The 13903-nt window shown below is 36.3% G+C and overlaps 1 protein-coding gene and 1 pseudogene across 2 annotated transcripts in view; both read right to left on the minus strand.

Annotated features, from left to right (window-relative positions):
- Positions 1–3845: 3845 nt before the first annotated feature.
- LOC117025553 (40S ribosomal protein S8-like) lies at positions 3846–5055 on the minus strand (annotated as a pseudogene).
- A 1924-nt stretch (positions 5056–6979) lies between these two features.
- Positions 6980–13903, minus strand: part of DCAF17 (DDB1 and CUL4 associated factor 17) — a 34783-nt gene continuing 27859 nt past the window's right edge. Inside the window, exons 13-14 of one of the 2 annotated variants that reach the window (XM_033112709.1) lie at positions 12337–12483; positions 6980–11554 (exon numbers count right to left, since the gene is read on the minus strand). In XM_033112709.1, the coding sequence (XP_032968600.1) occupies positions 11387–11554; positions 12337–12483 (315 nt within the window). In that variant the 3' untranslated portion in view covers positions 6980–11386. Of the gene's footprint in view, positions 11555–12336; positions 12493–13903 lie in introns of both variants that reach the window. The other variant, XM_033112708.1, reaches the window with a different exon arrangement.

A 13903-nucleotide genomic window follows, 5' to 3' on the forward strand; every position in this document is an offset into this window, starting at 1 on the left:
TGTCCTCTTTATTACTGAACTCCAGCTCCAAAGAATGAGACATTATTTTCCTTGGATGGTCTCCATCACTGGCATCTTTTGTGCATAAAAAGTGAATCTTAGAACAGAATGATAATTCTATGAAAACGCTGGAAACAGACTTACTCAGAACATCTTGTATATTTGAGCTGCTTTTATCTAAGCCACAATATCTCTTTACAATTCCTTCACAAATCCTAAAATATTTACCTGGGGCCCAAATGTTTAAAATATTTAACAGTCTTCCAAGGGCAAGTGTTAAAGTGTACATATATTGCAAAATTAATAACTTGAAATTAATTGTCGGATTTTCTAACCATAGCGTTAAGCCTATATACTTAGTTTGGACATATTCTAAAGGAGAATTGTCCAATCCTTTTGTGGTTTAAATCAAGTATAATTTAATCAGCGGTTTAAGCATGAAAGTACAAGAATATATTCTGCTGGTCAAATACATGTAAGCTATCAGGTCCCCAAACACATGAAAAGTCTTTAAAGTTATGTGAGTGTAAACTTGGTTGACTTGAAGATATTCTGCATTAGATACTCTAGTGTCCTAAATCAGAACACCGGGATGACGTGAAAATCCTTTTCCCTCATTTGCTTCCAAAGGAGTTTACTACTGTAATTTGAAAACAAGAAATAAAGTTCAGTCCAATTAACAATGTACTAAGTTAATGATTAGTATTTGTATTTTTAAGGTTTAGCTATATTTAAGTTTATGAATGCTGAAGAAGCTAATTTTCTACCATAAAAAATATCATTGGAAAGTGCTATAACTTTTAAGTGCAAAGCAGATAATAGAATCTGTTGCCGATTTTAGCTGTACCTTCAACTCCATGATATCTAATCTCTTAGAGGATGTCAGCATTGCATGCTTATTTAATTTCAAATAAATGATTCACAAATTGACTAGGTTAAAAGTTGGACAGTAATAATCTTCATAAAGCTTGGTTCTTGAAAAGGAAAGAAAAACAAGGTATTCTTCCATGTGTAAAGAATTATACTTGGGACACTTGAGACTTTCTGTATGGTCCAACATTTGATTAGTTTTGCTTAATAGTCCATGTGTAATTTGAAAGTTCTATTACTTTTTCTCCAAATTCCATAAACTCTCATTTGAAATGAACCCAGGGAAATATCTAAATTGCAACATCGCATCTACACTTTGTTAAAAGGCATGGTGGTATATTTCTTTAAAATTGCACCACAAAGCAAATATTCTATGTATATTTCAGTATTTAGAAACAATATTTTTTTTGAATAGAAATATGGCAGTAAAGCAACAAGACTTTGCAAACTTTAGGATTCTTAAGAATTACCTGGAAAACCCAAAAAGCAAAAAAAGGCAAAGACTAGAATCATAAGTTCACAGCAAAGGAAATATAAATTTAACTTAGACATATGAAAAGGTACGGAATCTCATCCACAGTAAAAAATGCAAATTAAAATTATTAGTTTTATAATGCATTTGGTTAGAATTTGAGAATATAGGCATGCTTCAACATTTCTGGTTGGAGTATAAATCGGTAGACCTTCTATTGGAGGGGAGAAATATGATCTAGTAATTCTATCTCTAGCAATTTAAAATACAGATATATTCACGTAGGTGTGAAATGACACTGCAACATTGTTTATAATAGTAAATGATCAGGTATAATCTAAAGGTCCATCATTGGGGAATTGGTTAAATAAAGTTCATACAGTAGATAATTATGCAGCTATATAAAAGAGGCTCTATATGTACTGATCTGGAGCAATATGCAAACTATACTACGAAGGACTTCCAAATATGATATTATGGCTACATAGGTGCACAGAGGTACCCTTCTGCTAAGAAACAACTAGACCTTAGATAGGACCCATTTCTTTGAGGCGTTGTTGGCCTCACAAGAGGTAGGGGAGGTCTCTGAAGACCTTGCCCCTCCAGAAATCAAAACAGAATCAGAGTTGTCCTGAGGAAAATGATAGTGGTGACACTGCCATCAGGATACTGACCCTTTGGCCAACACAAGGTTGGAAAGGATAAACTCAGCCAAGACCCTGAAATGGTCCCAGGATGGTGGCATCTTTGGCTACAAGCAGAAGCAGAAACAAATCCTCTCTGGAGGAGAGCTTCCCCAGTTTGAGGCTACGGGCCTTTCACAGATTAAGATGAAGCAATGAATGAGCTCACAATCACAGATCATCAAGCTCATGAGAAGGCAAAGCAAGACACCATTAGGGAGACCCTGCAGCAACAATACACAAACTATAGAAAAGCAATAAATAAAATGTGGAAGAAATAAAGGAACAAAAGTCAGTTCCAGGTAGAATAAAGACCTAGATAAGAAAGGCAAAACTAGAGTGCTCCAGGACAGTTAAGAATTTATAAAAGAAGATGTAAATTATAACCATAGATTGATAAATTTAACCACATTAAAATTAAGAACTTCAGTTCCTCAGAAGACTCCATTATTATTAGGTATTATTAGAGTGAAAAAGAAAAACGATAGAAGATATTTGCAATACATATGACCAGCAAAGCCTAGTAAGCGTTATTAATACAAACAGATGGGACAAAGGGCCAAATAGGAAAATGGGTAAGAGACTGTAACAGGTGCTATGCAAAACGTGATCTCTACATGACCAATAAACAGACAAAGAGAAGCTTTAGTAATTAGGGAAGTACAAATTAAAACCACAATGGGATACACACCTATCAGACTGGGGAAGAGAAAAGTCTGACAATAGTAAGTGTTGGAGAGTCAATGGAGCAAAAGGAACTCTCAAACTCTGCTGGTGGGATTGTAAATTGGTATATCTTTCTGAAATATCGTGAGGCACAAAATAGAGTTGAACATATATTAATAGATAGTCCCTGACCCAACGATTTAAATCCAAGATATAGTATATATAAAACCTTAGAGAAATACATGCTTATGTGCATTTGGACGTATCACAAAAACAGTTATTATGGTATTGTTAATAATTGGCCCCAAACGGGAAACAATCCAAAATGCCCACCAACTGTGGAATGGATACATTTTGATACAATTGAATATTATACAATAACAACCAACAAAAATTCAACAAAAGGAACAAGCTGGAGTTATATACAACAACATAAATGAATCTTATACAACTAATGTTGAGTAAAAAAACAGGACACAAAACAATATATACAATGTCCTTATATACTTAAAGTTCAAAAAGAGGCAAAAATAAACCCTTTTGTCTAGAGGTGCATACAGAGGTAGTGCAGTTATAAAGAAAAGCAGAGAACTTACTACATGTCAGGATAATGGTTACATCTTGGGAGAAGGATAAAACTGTGATCAGAATGGCATACACATGCGGCTTCTAGGATGCTGATAACATTCTATTTCTTTACATGGAGGATGAGTTATGTGTTTGTTTTGAATTATGCTTTTTTCTAGAATGCATGTTATATTTCACAATTTAAAAAAAAAAAGGAAATACTGGAAACCATCACTAAGAAAAACAAGCCACAAGAAAGAACCAGGAATGTATAGGCAAATGCAGGGGCAAGTAGAGCTTTGCGAGTACAAATGGAAAATTAAGCTAAATTGGCCAAATGCTGGACCATAAAGCAAGTCTCAGCAAATTTCAAAGAATCCTTTAGATACGAAAAGATCACAAAAGGATATTATAAACAACTTTATGATTATAACTGAAAAATTAGATGAAAGGGACAGATTCCTAGCAAGACTGAATTCTCCAAAAGTGACACAAGAAAGAAAAACGAGATAATTCCATAGCTTTTTTTTTTTTCTTAGAACACTAATCACCTTTATTACATGAGCTGAGATAGGAGGGAGGAGGGTTTATTTGCCTTTCCCGGCCTTGGTTTTCCTCATTAGAACTCCAGCTCCCTGCCCTCTAGCACGTAGCCCTCTGTTCTGCCCCGTTGGCCTGGTGGTGAAGCGGTACATGCAAGAAGCCTGCCCTGCCGGAAATGCTCCTCTAGAAAACTGCTGATCTGGGCAATCTTTTCCTTTTCATCGTAGTTCTAACTTGTCTTTGATTAGTTTTTGTTTAAAATCTCTTCCTTCTCAGGAGTCCCTTCTTGCGGCCCAGGGCGTGCATAGCAGGCCTAGTACCACTGTTGGTACATGTGCTGTCAACGAGCGTGATGCATGCAGTTCTTTACTAGGGGCTTGGTGCCGACCAGTTCGTGGTAGGATGCACTGCAGACAACACCAGTAGTCTTTGTTTTGCGCGGACACCACTCCGAGCTCCAGGAGAAGTTCCCCACATCCTGCCTCAATGCACGGTACTTCTTGTTGCCTCCGTGAACACGGACTGTGTGTATGCGGTGGGGCCCAGTCTTAGTGTTGGCAGCAGGGCGTCCCCCGCGCATATTCACTTTTTGTGGGAGGTTTTTCTCTTGCCCCTGGTCTTGTGGCACTTGTGCCACTTGTCCCAAAAGAGACCCACGTCCGACTCCCAACAATGCTTAAATAAATTGAATCTGTAATTTAAAACCTTCTCGGTGAAAGGAAGGGTATGCTTCTATTACTAGTATTTTCTCTTACTCACTTTTCCCCGCTTATTTACATGTGTAATAATCAAGGGGGGGCTATAAATGGTTTGTGGATGAAAATGAGAAATTGTTTCAATGGAGTGTTTCCTCTGCCTCCTTGATGATGAGAAGTTGGCGGACTAATTGTAAAGAAATTACATGTAAACGGATTTATACTTTCCTGGTTACTTCTATTAGCTCTAGAGATGACGACCGTGCTCAGAAGGGGCTTGGTTTATGCCTGTTGTCCAGACATGATTAGCAATGTTTCCTTTCATCTCAAAAGTGTGTGTTTGGATGATAATTTATATGATCATGCCAACTCTAGCCAAAGTAGCAGAGGCACCCGAGACTTTCCCACAGAAACGGAAACAGAAACCACTGGATCAGGAGTCCAGCTGGTAAGGGCGACCCAGACAAACCCTGGGAGTGGAGCCTTTGGGTGTTGTGTTAGATGAGATAGTGGGCCCAAGGACCTCTTCAAGTTCACACTGGATTGTCAGCCAGCACATCTTCAAGCAGATATTGTCATAATTGAGGTTTCAGAAGTAGGAGGGTTTGGGCTTGGGAAATGCTTTAACTCTCGCTGGCTTTGCTCTCTAAAGAAAGACATTACAGATAGGAAAATTAAATGTTAGAATGGCTTTTAAACTGTAATTCTTTAACCATGCTGGAACCAGCCTTATTGCTCTTACAGATAGAGCTTGAGAAGCTGTGCCGTTGGAGCTAGAAAAAAACTGGTGTTTAAAATAGAAGGATTCAGAGATGACTGTCTCCTCGAGCAGATGCCCTTCTAAAACAAAAAATATTTAATTGAGCCATAAAACTTTTATTGGTAAAAGAATTGGTAAAGAACTTATTGGTAAATAATTTTTTTTTGAAAATTTCATTTGAGAGATCAATTTATGGATGCTTATTATTTGAGGAGGTAAAATGGTCTCAATATGAATCCTTTCACTGATTGTATCTTTATGAATTTAGTTAACTGTTTCATTACTTTCACGGTGGTTCAAGGTTTCAAAGTATATCAAACTAAAATGGGTTCAAAGAAGTACCTGGGGTCATGGCAGAGAGTAACTGACTTTTCTACTACAGGTATAATTTGATTCAGTAATGAACCTTGTGGACAGAGAGAAGCTGGCAATATGCCCGGAGTTTCTTTAAGGTTATAATCCTAACTTGCTATATTCTACTTACATGAAGATGAAATCTCTGGCCAAGGGCCAAAAAATGTCTGGAAATTATTTGTGAAGACAGAGACATCTAAATGTAATGAACTTGAAACTATTAACATGTACCACAGCACAAACATGACGGTAAATTTTATGAATTCATTATTTTTCACACAATGTGGAAAAGTGGAACTGCAGAAATAGTCTGACTTAAAATATGGTTGGAAATTTAGAGGTTCCAGGTGGCTTTATCCCAAGAATTCAAGGTTGTTTTAACATTCAAAAACCAATCAGTGTAACTTACCACATTAACAGGCTGAAATAGAAAAACCATATGATCATCTCAATAAATGCAGAAAAAGGATGTAGATCCAACATCTACATCTAATAAAAACTCAGAAAACTAGGCCTAGTAGGGAACTTCCTCAAATTGATAAAGGGCATCTATGAACAACCTACAGCTAATATCATACTTAATGGTAAAAGACTGAATGCTATTCCTTGAATGCTATTGGATATCCACATGTAGAAAAATACAACTTTGACCCCTGCCGTGTACCATATACAAAAATTAATAAAAGTTGATTATACATCAAACTGTAAAACCTAAACTAAATGTCCAAAATTAAAAAGACTGACCATACCAAGTGTTGGCAAGGATGTGGGGCAACTAAACTTCTCATATACTGATGAGGAGACTATAAAGTGGTCCAGCCATTTTGGAAAAACCGTTTGGAAGCTTCTAAAAAGTTAAGCATATACCTAACATATGATGCAGCGATTGCCCACTTTGGTTTTAGCAAACAGAAATAAAGTGTATGTCCATAGAAATTTGTCTGACAACTGTTCATAACAGTTTCATTTGTAGTAGCCAAAAAATGGCAATAACCCAAATGTACATTAACAAGTAAATGTATTAAACTGTGGTTATATACATACAATGGAATACTACTAGGAATAAAAAGAAGTGACTGAGGGAAAGAAGCCAAAAAAAAGCACTTACAGTGTGATTCTATTTACATAAAATTCTAGAAAATTCAAACTAATCTAAAGTGCTAGAAACAGATTAGTGATTGCCTTGGAAAGGGGGGTGAGGCAGGAGGGAGGGATTATGAAGAAGCAAAAGAAAACTTCTGGGGGTAATGGATACATGTATCTACTCTAGGACCCAACAATTTCATCCTTAGTTGTTTACCCAAGAGGAATAAATACATATGTTCACACACACAAAAAAACTGTACAAGAATATTCACAGCAGCTTTATTCATAACAGTTAAAAACAAACAAAAACAGAAACAGCCCAGGTGTCCATGAACAGGAAAACTGAAAAAACAAACTGTGACATATTCATACAAAAGAATACTCAGCAATAAAAAGGAATGAACCACTGATAGATACAAGCAACCTGAATTAATCTGAAAAATATGTGGAGTGAAAGCATTATGCTGCGTATGAAATCATTTATATAAAGTTTTAGATAGGCAAATTTAATCTGTGAGGCAAAATACTCAGGACAGCATATAAACCCTATTAGGTGGGGTAGAACTGACCGGAAAGAGGCATGAGGAAACTTTCTGGGATGATTGCAATGTTCTTAGTTTTGTAAAGCGTTTGGGTTACAGAGGTGTATGCATTTGTAAAAACTCAGCAAATTTATACCTAACATTTGTGCACTTTGTTGCATGTAAGTGTACATCAAAAATTTAAAAAACTAAACAATATTAAACTGATATGCATGTTGAAGTATTAGGGGAAAGTACGCTGATGTGAATTTATTTTGAAATGAATCATAAAAGTAACATGGACAGATAAGTAACAAAACATGCAGTGTGAAACTCAGAATCCATGTGGTTGGTATTTGGGTATTTACATAAAATTTTGTCAACTTTGCTGTATGTTTGAAAATTTTCATAACAAAATGATGGAGGAAAGCCCTCGGTTGGTCTTATCTTTCTATAATATATCCTTTGCCAGAAATAAATTATTTTTCTATTGTATAAGATAGATTCTGTTGCAATACAGGGACCTGGAATTAGTCTCTGAAATTTCCTTGAAATTCTAAAAGGTAGATGATATATGTAAATATGGTAAGAAACATAAGAAAATATAAAAATTATTCAAAAGGAAGTCGTTACATTAAGAGTAATTACTAATACTGGTGTTTATTAACAGCACAAACAGAATGAGAGTACCATTTTTCTGTGCCTTTTTAAAAAATGACTTTTAACCTCTGAATGAAGAATCGTCTTCTACGTCAAGTTATACGTGTGAACAGGCCAACTGCACCCAAAATTTGGGTATCCAATCATCATTAAAAGAACACTTATTAAACATTTTCCTATGCACCCAACATTATAATTGTCCGTATGCTATATGTGGGCTAAAACAATATCATCATTTGGTGTGGGGTTTTTTGACAGCTTTGGAGGAAATTTGGAATAAAGTTTCTGTCAAACAAATCTGGATGGGTTTCCCATCTCTGCACATATTAATTGTGGAATCCCAGGCAAATGAACTTCTGTAAGCCTCCTTTTCCTAATTTGTACAATGGGAAAGAATAATGTCGTTCATACCTCATGTGGCTATTTTGAATGTTAAGTGAGACAATTCATTTTACATGTATCACAATGACTGGTAGATAGAAAGCAATCATTAAATATGTTATTTTTAAAAATCACGTACAAGAAACAAAACATTCAATTGGTGGAAGAACGTGGAGTACCTTAATTTGTTTAAATAGAACAATACCATCCCCTCATTATGTAGTTTAAATAGTAACTATGATAAGATTGTTTTGTTTTCTCCCAGCGTTGCAAGAAATGTTTTAGAAAGTCAAAAAACAATAATCTTGCTGCATTGATATTGTGAGAATACAGAATCTTAGATCAAGGAGCGACACGCAGAAATATACCTCTTATCAGCTTAATATCTGGACCTGCTGAAAGAGGTTACCCTGCTTCACCCAGTCTTGCATTAAACACTCAGAAATGTTACCCCATAACGTTTATGCCTGCCACTAGCACCTGCTAAGTAGGTGAGCACACTGCTCAAGTCTAACACCGTCAGGTAGAGAGGTGGACTTAAGATGGGGCAGGAGGATATTAACCACCACTTCCCTCCACCTCCAAGAGAATGGCAATCTCATGCCTGGCAGGTGGCAGAATGAGTAGTTGCAAGCCACTGTGGGGAGCTGGGAAGCCCATATTTTTCTGAAAAGACATTTCTGGGAAGCATGATGTTAATATCTCCTGCTATATGTGTTATCTGCTAATTTTCCACAATCCTTGCTATCATCTGTATCTTTTGCCATCTTTTTATCAACCATCCTGTTAACAATCATGCAGCCCACATTCCCACATAATGTTACAGTTGCCTGAAATGAAGCAGTAGCAGCGTGTTCTTTCAGTTGGGGCATAGCCCTCCGTTTGTTCCATGGCCCACAACTCCCTGCTGTCATTCACACTAAGTACCTTTCCTGCCTGGCCCACATGGCATTTGGATCCTGGTCTAGTCTGATGTTGGCAATGGTGAGACATTAGGAGTTTCTCAGTGGTCAGTTCATACCTAGACTAGAAGTATTCCACACAACCTCACCAACAAAGCAGGAAGGAATTGCGGCTCTCAGATGCCTTGCTGAGAAAATGAGTTCCTTTTAAGCATTTCATCAAAAGAAGACTAACTTAAAGGAGAAGGGGAACTCAATAAACCCCTTTTTGAAAATATCTGACAGGATTTAAGTCTTCAGACATCCTTTTCTGAAACACTTTTGGAAATGGAGAGTAGGCTTTATGCTTTATTATAGCACTGCATCTCCTTTGAAACCCACACAACACTGATTTCTTTCTTTTCTCTGGTATTTTTACTCTCTTTCAAGATTTAAATTAACTGGGCAGGACTGTTTAGCTAGTGTCTAATTGGAAGTTTGGGGCTATATCCAGCACACTGTAACTATTCAACTGCTTTGTAATCACATCATGTCTCCAAAATGCTCTGAAAGCTTCAAATACTATATTAAAAAGTACTGTTAAATATGCATAAAATGAGAATGGATTTTTCAATTAGTGCATGTAAAGGTATTAGAATTTAATATATGAAGACAGTTTTATCATCTTGCTCATGAGGTAATAATCACTTCTACTTTCCCAAATGGTTATAATACATAGGAGCAGATTCAGAAAGATTATATTTTCAGCCCACATATAAATATTTTCCCTTATTCTAAAATGTTACCAATCTTCTTTTCTGTTGCACAAAAGATGGTTTTGGGTTTGTTCCCTTTATTTCTTTGAAATTATGGACTCTGCTACGAATTTCTTGACTTTGGGAATAGCTAATAACTCTCTCTCCTCAGCCCTGTTGATCATAATAAGCTTGAAATTTATCTGCAAACTTCCAGGGCAGAACAGGGCAGAATTCACATTACTCTTAACATGGAAGCAGGCCAAAACTGAAGGAAAAACTGAGGGATTTTTATGTAACTCATCCAAGCTAAAAATCCCTCATTTTAACCTTAAATTTGGATCAGCAAAGATTTTTAATGTTTTTTCCTCCTCTTCTATTTTTACTAACTATTCTTTTTGAGGTTGCATCAGAGAAATGTGCTGAACATGTGGATTACCAGCAACTGGATTTCTGAAACAGGAAGCACAAAGAAATATTTTCTCCCTTAGATTGTTTTTATTTAACATTCTTAAAAATGATTATCTGAGTTCATAGATCATATTGAGATCAGTTCTAAAAAAGAAGAAAAAATACTCATTTCATAACTAAGACAAAGCCAAAAGCTTTTTCAGCTTAGCAGTCAGTTCCAAGCTACTCCCAGGACTCTGTACTCTTCTACAGGGAGCAGAACTGGTGTGCCCCACCTTTATCTTACTGCATAGGTATGAAAATATTGCCGAAGCAGAATTGGAAGACACACCAAATAAACAGAATGGTGAAATGAACAGAACATTTTTAGATGTATTAAGAGCTAAACAGGGTATATGTTGGAAAACATTTTACTTCAAGTTTGCTTGGACTCTTGAACACTAGTCTAAAATAGAAATATAAATAATCAACGGGAACATCAAGCCAAGAGAATAAAACCATGGAAGAAAACATAATTTGGGAACTAGAGCCATTTCCTGATACTATATACAAATACAAAACACACACATATATATAAGATTTAAAAAAAAACAACCTGTGATCACACATTTTTGGCTCAAAAGTATGCTTTCACATTATAGATCTCATTTCTCATCCTTAAGCAAAGTTTGGTATAAAGGACACAGGATTTCTTTCTTTATCTTTTGTATCTTCCTTTTTGTCTCTCTTCCTAGTCTTACCGATCAAATGCCATACCATCCTTTAAGAACCATGTTAAATACCTCCCCATCAATTGGAATTAACCTGCCCTTCTCTGCTCCCAACATTGTATGTTTATATCACCACCTACCTAAGAGCTCTAAAATGCTAGACTTCCTGTGACCGTATTCTAAAAATCCTTTATATAAAATGCAGTCCTCACCACCTTGTATGGCAAGAGTTCAAAAAAGAAGTTACAATCGTCTGAAGTCAATACAAGATCTTTTCTGGAAAATACTGGAGAACTTGCTAAGTGGATAATAAAAAGGAGGACTGGACACAGCTACTGGGGTACTTGGCTAAAAGTCTCATAAGTTACATCTCAAAATTTAAAATTATCTCCCTCTTTTTCGGAGCTTCTATTTGTGGTTTCTTCTTCTTCTCCAGGGTCACATACCATCTGGTAAACATAGCAGCTGAAGACCCTGCTGGGTTTCTGTTCTATGTGAAGCACCAAGTCTCTGTCAAAGTAGACTTCATGGCTGTATGTCTGCAAGGAAAACACAGTCAAATGGAATCTCCTCTTCATACAAACCACATGCACTTGTGTGTCACTAAACTGTCATAGCACCTGTGCTAGGGATCTTCAATAAACACTTGGAAGGAAAACAGCTGCCAGAAATGGCTTATTTTTCCTTATTTGTGGATATGCCGATTACTTAAGAGAAAAACATGACACAAAATGTGGAGAACGAAAAGAGCCCTGGCCTAGGAGTGTAAACATCCAGATTCTATTGCCAACGCTACAAGTGTCTCAGTGTGACTGTGGGTAAGATATTGAACCTCTCAGGTTCTCCATTGATGAAAGAAGGACTGGGTAAAATAATGTCTCTTAGTCTTTAGAACTTTTATATTCTATAATACTCAGAAGAGCAGACAAACGCTTCCAAGAGTCCTGGAAATGCTACATGCTTAGAAATGATAACTACTAAATAACTGTGGGGATTCAATGCAGTATACTTTTATTTTTTAAAACATTACCAAACTTATAGAATGGGGAAAAACAAGGACTATGGTAAGGAAGTAGATAGCATGTCTCAGGAAAAAACATAAAGCTTTATCTTTAAGGCTACTGGTAAGATGACATCCTCTAGTCCTTTGAGGAGGAAAGCTTAAGAAGTACTCGCTTTGTTCTGTGTGTAGTCCAGTAACCTCTTTCATGTGGTTATTGGTCTAGGTGAGTTTGGACTGACACAAACACAGTGTCAGTTCCAGTAAATGTCTCCTATAAAGAGAACTCTTCCAACTTGGTATTCCATGGACTCTACTCACCACATCCCATGACTCCTCTAGTGGAATGCTTTTCAGTAAAGTTCCATATTCATTACAGTGGAAATCCAGGTGAGCTTTTCCTTCAGCGTCTATTTGGGTAACAGCTACCACAGAAAGCAAATCCAACTCGTCTTCATAGTCCACAATCTTGAAAGTCTCGGGGAATAGGTAGATAAGGCAGAGAAAAAGGGGGGCAAGTCCAGTTATTCAGCTAGGATTATTTCTACATTTGTAGTTTAACTATTCTATTACTTATATGTAGCAAGAAGAATGAATGGGTGAGAACATAGGGAGAAATGTGTGTCTACTTACACACTTAGTAAAAACACCAGTCCCAAGATTTTGAAGCCTTAAGCAGTATCCTACAGATTGTGACAAAACAGAACCGAGTCCATGTAGATCTCAGCCCAAGTACAAATGAAATTCTCTACTATGACAACAATTCAGAGCTTCTCCAAATTCAAAAGACATATTCAACTGCTGTCTCTGATATGTGTTCACTGGTTCCCAGATAAGACCAAATACACAGAGCTCAGTTCTGAAACAGGAAGACGGGCCACTATGCTCAGAAGGTTCTTATGCCAGAAAAACATAAGTCATTTCAAGAAGAGCTGATAGCCCATCATATACAATTTGCCATCCTTTTTTTAGAAAACCTTTTTTAATTCCCTAAAGAAAGCAAAAAAAAAAAACAAAAAAAAAACTGCTGCTTATTCTTGAGGGAGAATATTAGGAACTGAAATCCAATCTACAGAACAGGAATGAGACAAGAAATGTTAGAAATGATTAATGATGGTAAAGACTGAAGGGAGAAAAACCTAACCCCAGAACTCTGTCTCAAGGAAGAAAACCTGGGACTCCAGCAACCTCCCAGGGGAAGAAGATCTGTGTCCAGCCATCCAGGGATGGACACAGAAAGACAGACACATCTTGGCAGGCAGAGAAAGTTTCTCTTAATCACCACATATTAATCCTCCACTTACATTTGGTTAAACTGCTTTTTACTCCATTTATATTTTTTGCTTTTACCATCTACGACATAAAAATTTACATAGATTTATTACCCAGGATTCCTTTTTACTTAATTTTTTTGCCTTAATTTTCACTTTGGTCAAAATTCAAAGGGTGACTTCTTGCATGGGTGTCAGTGCTTTATAGATTTTAGTCACAAACCTTTTCAACTTTTTCTTTATAGGCTAGAAGTTTTTGTTTTTGAATCCCATGATATAGAGTATCTCTCTTTGCCTCAACCTCCTTTTGCCTTAATTATTCTTGCTACCTTTTGGTAATTTTAGTATGTCTTTCTTGAATATAGTTTCACATACAGGATTGAGAACTTTCTGCTTTGTTCTCAACAGACTTCTATGGTTTAAAAGAATAAGTATATATTTTTCCTTTATGGAGAGTAGCCACATACTGAGCCACCTCCAATCTTTTATTTAAATTTTTCAAAAACTATCCTTAGAAGGCTACTCTAATATTTCTACCTAGAAATCATCACAGAAACAATATAGTTTTATGGTCTAAGTGGATTTAGTATATATGCAATGATTATATATTTAAAGCA

This window comes from Rhinolophus ferrumequinum, chromosome 8 (genome assembly GCF_004115265.2).
Source record: "Rhinolophus ferrumequinum isolate MPI-CBG mRhiFer1 chromosome 8, mRhiFer1_v1.p, whole genome shotgun sequence".
Lineage (NCBI taxonomy): Eukaryota > Metazoa > Chordata > Mammalia > Chiroptera > Rhinolophidae > Rhinolophus > Rhinolophus ferrumequinum.